Source organism: Amaranthus tricolor, chromosome 5 (assembly GCF_026212465.1).
Source record: "Amaranthus tricolor cultivar Red isolate AtriRed21 chromosome 5, ASM2621246v1, whole genome shotgun sequence".
Classification (NCBI taxonomy): domain Eukaryota; kingdom Viridiplantae; phylum Streptophyta; class Magnoliopsida; order Caryophyllales; family Amaranthaceae; genus Amaranthus; species Amaranthus tricolor.
The window spans coordinates 23,965,029-23,973,006 of record NC_080051.1 but is presented as its reverse complement, the minus strand read 5'-3'; the positions used below and the strand labels follow the sequence as shown (position 1 = coordinate 23,973,006).

The following is a 7,978-nucleotide window of genomic DNA, read 5'->3' as shown; positions in this document are numbered from 1 at the left end:
ATAATTCCCCTAATTTGACAAGTATTTCCAATTAAACACCAATATATACATTCAAACTCAGCATTGAAAATCGTCAAAAAATCAAATAATCCCTTCAAGAATATCAAATTATTCAATAATTTTACCCATAACAAATTTTTTTTTTTCCAAAATCCTTAATTCTCAATATCCACTAATTTAATATCAAGCATCTAAAGTTCTATCTACTTTAATGACCACAGGTCTATTTATTTATCTACTAAATCATGAAAATCCACTAATAATCTTACGTTAGTGTTGATACTTGATGATTAGCAACAAAATATTGATGTAGTACAAAAGTAAGAGATCTTACTGCAATTTCAAAGAATAAATATTAAGGGGCATAACCATAAAGTTATATATTGTACCCTTGATTTACGGTTCTAGATACCAAGAATAAGGAGCTTGCTATTGTTTGCTTGAAGAATTAGTCAGAGGAAAAAAGAATGACCACCACCATCTTGTTATTCAGAAAGATCAGGTCTGTGACGGCCATGGCTTGATTCTTGAAAGGAAAAAACAGAATGAATAAGGAAAAGGAATCAAAACAATAACACATAAAAACAATTAAGAGGATTCGAACCTTAATTTGACACAAACAATCGAAAAGGAAACCCATTGGTTCGTTCAAATGAAACGAAGGCAAGCAAGATTTGCGGTGTCTCTTGCGAAAACCAAATGCAGAAGATGACTAAGTCTTGCTTTGCCCTATTGTGTGGAAAAAAGAAAGGGTTTATGCCCTAGATTTCGAAATTTCTGAAGGAAGAAGAAAAGGAAGAAGGTGAATTAAAAAGTTTAGAAAATAAAAAGCAAAACGTGAATTAAAAAGATATTTATTTATCAAGCGAAATAACCGATAATTCACTTTAATTCAAGATTAGCACGTTGACAAAACAACACTAACGAAAAGGAGGCAACACTTGATGAAACTTATTTAAATCACCAATTGATGAAAGGCAAAAATTGGCACCAAAGTTTTCAAAAAATTTTGATTTGGAAAAACAAATTTCCCGGCAAATAATTGGATCCTTCTAAAGATTTGGCGGGTTTTAGGGTGTAACTTCAAAGTTTCATCTTTCAGAAATGACCAAAACACCCCAATAAACTGTTTTCAATTAAAACGCAACGTCTAATTTCGGAGGATTGGGATGTCAATTTAGACCAATCTTCCGACGAATAAAACCTAATTACACTCTTCTCATTACCCATACAGCCATACTACTCGCATTCTCTACTTCTCCTCACTTTATCTTTCTTTGAGTTACTCATTAATGGCGGAAGTTCAGACCCATGCCCATTTTCTCAATCCATGGCTTCTTCATCTTCAGAAACTAGGTCTTGAATTAAAATGCTCTCTGTGGTAATACCTTTGTTTTCTTACGTCCTTTGATTATATTCAACATTTTTGGTGTTTTCCCCCTTTTTTATTTGAAAGATTTGTGGTTTTTGATGGGATTGTCTTGTTTAACAGCTTGGAGTTGTATATTAAGCCTATGTTATTGCCGTGTGACCACATTTTCTGCAGGTAATTTAACAAAAGTCCTGTATTTTTTAATTGATTTGTTTGTTTACGCTATTTCGAAGTATATTGATGTGGGTTTTTCAATTTATTTCAGTTCCTGCGTACCCAAATCGAATTTGTTTGGGTCACAGTGTCCCCTCTGTGAATTCTCCTATGTCGAACAAGGTACTTTAACCGATCCTATTCACTTTTATACCATTGAATTGCAACACTGCGAATTTCTTGTATTTTTTAATAAAATTTAAGCAAAGATCACTTTTTTTGCCTGTAATTTTTCTCTAATTTTGTGTTATTTCTTGAAATCGTACAGATTTGAGGCAAGCTCCTTCTATGGAGAATGTTGTGAACATATACAAAAATTTGGATGCTTCTTTCTCCATGCATATGCTTAAATCAGGTTCTTACTTTTTATTTGTTTGCTACAAAATACAAATACTCGTATCATTACCTCACATATAGGGGCGAAGCCACAAATATATACTAAAATTTTTATATTTGAACGATGATATCCTAGTGAAAAAATTTGTAATTGGATCACCCAATAAAAGATCTAGACAAATGACTAACTGCACTTGCAAAATAGTTATATAAAGACAAATTACAAGTCTTTATGAAATAATCGGAGTAGCAGAAAATATAGCTCGAAGGGCCATTGCAATAGCAGCATAAAAAATGCATATACGAACTCAATTCATTATTTCAGGATATGTGTTTAAAAATGGATTTTTTTTTGCATGATTAAGGGCTTGTAAAGTTGGAAGTTTGAAACTCTTTGAAAATACCAATAAGAGTTGCGCTAATAAACCAAGCAAATATGTTCAATTAAAGTTTAGTTAAAATTTATACAAATTCAAACTAGGTACTTGAAGTTTCTTTTAATACAATGACTGCTAAACTTTAATATATTTTGAGATATTTAACCGTCTTTTTGTCATGGGACCATGTTAAATGTATAATGAGTTTTGTGTTTGGAACCGGGGATGTGCCTCCTCCGTCCTTCATTTAGCATTGCCTTTGTCTACATAAATTGATGATTGCTTCTTACCAAGTGTATTAATGATTTCAGATACCGGAAGAGGTTCTGTACAATGCCCATTTCCATCCAAAACAAACTTTTCTAATCAAATTCCCAAGGGGGTGATTAAATCCTCTCCACCGGGCAACTCAACTAATGGAACCCAAGAAGCTGTTAATGTGGACATGAACCAGGCTGAGTTGTCCCCTGACAGTCCTCCATCTTCTGGAACTAGCAAGGATTTTGATGCTAACTGTCGTGATCCAAGAGCCAGTGATGATGGAAGTGTAATGATATACTGATTGGATCTATGTATTGATAAATTAGGATATAAGATTGATATGTATCTTCCTGTTGCTTATTTGTGGTGTCTAGTCCAACTTTTTATGGGTTTAGTCTGATGCTTCTTAGTTTGCTTCTTCTGACTTTTGTTTGTGATTCTGAAGCAGATTGCTAGGAATTGTATATCAAAGAAACCTGCAAAGAGAACTGCTGAAGATTTTGGAGCCCATGGGTTTAATAAAAGTCACGATGCTTGTTCCAAGAAGCAAAAGCAAGTAGACCAAGTTAAACCAGAGATGCATCAGGGAAGTTCAACTTCAGATGCTATGAATATGGAGAATTCTGCTTGTACTGGTTCTGACATGACTAATACTGGAAATAATTCTGGTATTCAACAAACAGTTGAATATGATCCTTCAACTTTGCTCAACTTTAAATGCGTTTTCTGCCATACAGGGAAAATTACAGAGGTGGGTTTTCATTTTTCAGACTGTAGTCAATTAGGAGTAATTAATTTATGATATGATTGTTTACAGTTTAATTTTTAAGTATATTATGGAGTGCACCATTTGAATCATTACTTTGATCTTGTAGGGTAGTGGACCAATGCAGCATTTTGTTAGTGGTAGACAAGTCTTTGGCAAAGAGGCTTCTTCTTCTCATGTTGTACATTTGCACCAAAGCTGCTTAGACTGGTGAGTCATCTTCCCAACAATCTCCAATTTGCAAACTACAAAGGAATAAACATTCTTGAATTATTAACTTGCATTTACTCTTTCATACCCACATACTTACATGGGTTCATACTTCATAGTAAAGGGATGATGTTGTAAATGAAACATGAAAATGGTTATTTCATGTCAAGAAGATGGATGTTGCATAAGGAGTTGGCAAATAGGTAGAAGCTACCAACAGGTTGTTGGTTCAAAACCAATGACTCGTGGCCTATCTTTTTACTTCTGCATTTACATTCTAATTAGCTAGAATTTTAAATTTAGTAAATCGAATCCTATCTTTTGGGATGAAGTCTTTGTCATTGTTAGAAATTTTTTAAAACGAAGTTTATTTTAGTCAGAATTTTTAGTGTAAGGAGAAATAGTTCTTCCACAAGAAGCTAAATAATTTTAACAAGAGCTTCATGTAATCATTGAAAAAAAGTTTATTGATTGAGAAATTCAGTCAAAACTTTTGTTTTGTTAGAAGCATATACAAACCAAGTGAAGGAGGAGAATTCTAATTCTAACCTTTGAGTTAGGTGTAAATGTTGCAAACAATGATAAACAATCTAGTTGCGGACAAATTACAGGTGATTAGGAGCTTTTGTCAAATTAGCTGCAGACAAAATTCAAATTCTACTGTTTATTTCATTTAATCTGATGTTTACCCATCACACTCATGGATTACCTTAAGTAAATCGGTGCATTAGTTACATTCTTTTCAATGAAAGGAAGTTTGTTTGTTTCTAGCATCACCAATGGTAGGCTTTTGATCTCTGAACTTATCTCATTATGAAGGTAGTTTACCTTGACCTAGCTTGATCGCATACTAGTCCAACCTATGTTTTGTTCAGTTTTTGCCATGTTCAACGTTGCCAACTAATATCCTGATGATTTACACGAAGATCATAATTTTGCAATTGCAGGACGCCTCAAATTTATTATGTGAATGATACTACGATTAAAAATTTGGATAAAGAACTTGCAAGATCTGGAAAACTCAAGTGCACCTGCTGTGGGCTCAAGGGAGCTGCTCTTGGTTGTTATGTGAAATCCTGTCGTAGAAGTTATCACGCTACTTGTGCATATGAAGTTCCAGAATGCAGATGGGATGCTGTGAGTTTTTTGTTTGGGCTAAATTTGGCCAAAATACTATTGAATTGCTAGTAATGAAGGAACGAAGGCTGACACCAGTCACTTTGATTATGTAGGAGGCTTTTCTAATGCTCTGTCCTGAACATGCTTCAAAAAAGTTCCCTAACGAGAAGTCTAAAAAGCGCGCTCCAAAGAACTCTTTGCCAGCTCCAAGGTATCATATTTGTGTCTTGAAGTTTTATGCACATAATATGTACTTTTATTGTATATGAATAACCCAAGTGCATGCTGGCTCTAAACTTAGTTGATCTTGTCTGCTTTGTATACGAGCTGGATTTTCACCTATACTCCACGCCTCAAGCCTCCCTGAACACTTACGCGGAGTCACAATGATGCGTTATATAGTCTGTCTTTATGTTTACTCAAGTACTAATGTCGGACTTAGGTACATGTTCATTGTGTAAATTTCCACGACTTCATTCGAATTGGAATGTCAAGGTGTCATATGAATGGTGGAGTGTAGAGGATTGGATGTGAGTTGTTGCGAACATAGGTCTCTATTGATAAACGCCCATCACCTCACTAGGCTTCAATTTGATAAATGAGTTCCACATTTTATACATTCTGAAACAACCGCCTTTTTGTTTTATAATTCAGTCGGGCATATTGATTTTTCATTAGGCTATGACCTACGAACGCTTCTGTTTGAAACTACGAATCCTGATTATGGCTGCCGATTGGTTTTCAGGATTAATGAGCAGAGACCCTTGTGTGATGTTGACTTCTGGGCAACATATTCTGGAGCAAAAAATTGGGTATTCTGTGGATCTGCCCTTTCTGCAGATGAAAAGGTTAGATCATTCACCTCCTCTTTAAAGTTTTTTGGTCGTCTACAATGATTAATCAATGTATTTAAATCATTCAATTCTATGACATGTAGGGTATGTTGGTCAAGTTCGCAAACTTATGTGGAGCAACTGTAACAAAGTCTTGGAATCAAAGTGTTACTCATGTGATCGCTGCAACTGACGCAAATGGTGCATGCAGTAGGACATTGAAAGTTCTTATGGCTATTCTTAATGGGAGATGGATTCTTAAACCCGATTGTAAGTTTCCTCGTCTTTTATCATGTTTCAGTATTGATGATGACTCGGTCATAGAGGCTTATACGACAGCTTGAACATGCATTCTGCATCCCCATTTGTACAAGCACTAGTGATTTCCCGCAGTTTGTCTGATTGCAGTCTTATGATAAGATAAACTTACGAACATTTCTCGAATGATTTGTTTCAGGGATTGAAGCATGTATGAAATCAAAGAGTCCCATTGACGAAGAACCTTACGAAATCAGTCTCGATAATCATGGATACTGTGATGGCCCTAAAACTGGCAGGCTCAGGGCTCTGAATAATGTAAGTTCTTTTCCTCTTAGATATTGATTTGTGAACCTAGAACACGCCGGTTGAGATAATTAGATTGCAGCCAGTGAGACCCTCAACTCAAAATGGTCTGTAAATGAAAACCAAAGATTACCAGAATGATGTGCTTTCCACTTATAATATGTAATGATCTGTTATTAGGAACCAAAGATTTTCAACAATATGAAGTTCTTTTTCTATGGTGATTTTGTGGCAACATACAAAAATGACCTTCAAAATCTGATAATGGCCGCTGGCGGTACCATCCTCAGACGCGAAGAACTTGCACTTGATGCACAACGTCAACCGTCGACTTCAGTAGCTGTTTATAACGATGATTCAACAGAAGTTAACGAGGTCTTGCAGCGACGAGTAGAGGCAGAGAAACTTGCCAAGGAAACTGGTTCTCAAGTGATTGCTCATACATGGATCTTGGATTCAATTGCTTCAGGTTTATTAAAACCCTTTGTCCAAAGATTACAACTTGAAGAAATTCCTCAGGATTAGAATAGAGTTGCTAATGAAGCTACAAAGGAATGCGGATTTCTCCTATCAGTATGGATTTAGTGCATATTAAAATAGTGTGCAACGGTCTTAACATGCTAGTGTGTAGTGGAGTTAGTGGGGTGGAGAGTAAGGAATATGGGTTATGGGTTAGTAGAGTGGGGGGATGAAGAGCACAAAATAAAATTAGTGTGTATTTATGAAGTTTATATTAGATTTTGCCTTTAGAATTACAACAGTCGATAATTTATAATTTACTTTCGATGTATCATTTTAGATAATCGAGTTTTTATTTTAAATTGCAACAATACGTGTAATTTAAGAGATGATCCTTTTATATTAAGAATTAAGATAATGATGGGTTATTTCATTGATTAAGAAATGAGATGACTAATGTGGCAATGTCAATAGTAATGTATTTTTCAATCAGTTTTTAAACCAGAATAATGATGTTAAACAAAAATTTGATTTTGTAGTGGAGTAGGTTGAATCCATTGACATTACTGCCAATTTTGATGCTAATTTTCCATTATTTTTTAGTTTAACTATTGATAATGTCAATAATTTTACTTGCAGTTTGAAAAATATAATTTCAATATTATAAAATTGTTGACATTCTTTAAAAAAAGAAAATTGTCGAAAATTTAGGTAGTTTTATTGATCAAGAACCCTAATATTACGATTTGCAAGTGGTTTTATTTGCTCTATTTTTCACTGAATTTGTATCCTACATAAATGGTAGTCTAAGAAATTATATATCTATATATATATATATATAAAAGAAATTTCGGTGGGAACTATCTTTACATGAGTCTCGTGAGAACCAATCTATCTAACGAAAAAGTGTTACTTTTCTATTACAAAGGTGTTACTTTTTTTTTGTTAAAAAATATGATACTTTTTCACAAAAAAGCATTCAAAAAAAATTCTAAAGAAAACTCAAAAAAAGGTGTTACTTTTTATATAAGAAGTTATTTTTTGGAAAGAACTTGTTACTTCGTATAATTTGATTTTTGAAAATTTTTCTAACAGTATCACTTTTTTGCTAAAACGTAACAATTTTTTTTTAAAAAAAGTAATTTTTTTTGCCCAAAAGTTACATATTTTCTTTAAAAAAGTAACAGTTTTTTATCATGTAGATTGGTTTTTACGGTTCTCATATAAGTTTGGTTCTCACTGAAACTTTTATATATATATATATATATATATATATATATATATATATATATATATATATATATATATATATATATATGTTTGAGAATAGATATTAGGAGTATTTTCCAATATAAAGTTATGGTCAAATATTGTCAAACAAAAATATGACCGAATTATAATTCTTGAACATTATAGTTGACTTGTGAAGTTTATACTTCACATATTTTAATTCTTGTATTTTAGAATT

The 7,978-nt window shown here is 33.4% G+C and overlaps 1 protein-coding gene across 2 annotated transcripts; it reads left to right on the top strand.

Moving 5' to 3' along the window:
* The first annotated feature begins 1,189 nt into the window (after positions 1-1,189).
* LOC130813696 (BRCA1-associated RING domain protein 1-like) lies at positions 1,190-7,017 on the top strand. 2 transcript variants are annotated; one of them, XM_057679542.1, is made up of 13 exons: positions 1,190-1,381; positions 1,493-1,546; positions 1,638-1,708; positions 1,854-1,940; positions 2,610-2,845; positions 3,008-3,310; positions 3,435-3,535; positions 4,483-4,672; positions 4,768-4,865; positions 5,400-5,502; positions 5,592-5,757; positions 5,945-6,063; positions 6,232-7,016. In XM_057679542.1, the coding sequence occupies exons 1-13, from the start codon at positions 1,293-1,295 to the stop codon at positions 6,574-6,576; spliced, it is 1,962 nt and encodes a 653-aa protein (XP_057535525.1). In that variant the 5' UTR covers positions 1,190-1,292; the 3' UTR covers positions 6,577-7,016. The 2 variants fall into 2 exon arrangements, with proteins under 2 accessions (XP_057535525.1, XP_057535524.1); XM_057679541.1 differs by having other exon boundaries at positions 1,219-1,381; positions 3,005-3,310; positions 6,232-7,017.
* Positions 7,018-7,978: the final 961 nt, after the last annotated feature.

Coding starts and splice junctions, on each gene's coding strand:
- LOC130813696 (XM_057679541.1), top strand. CDS start 1,293: ATGGCGGAAGTTCAGACCCATGCCCATTTTCTCAATCCATGGCTTCTT. Junction 1,941..2,609: donor CATGCATATGCTTAAATCAG/GTTCTTACTTTT, acceptor TAATGATTTCAG/ATACCGGAAGAGGTTCTGTA. Junction 4,673..4,767: donor CAGAATGCAGATGGGATGCT/GTGAGTTTTTTG, acceptor TTGATTATGTAG/GAGGCTTTTCTAATGCTCTG.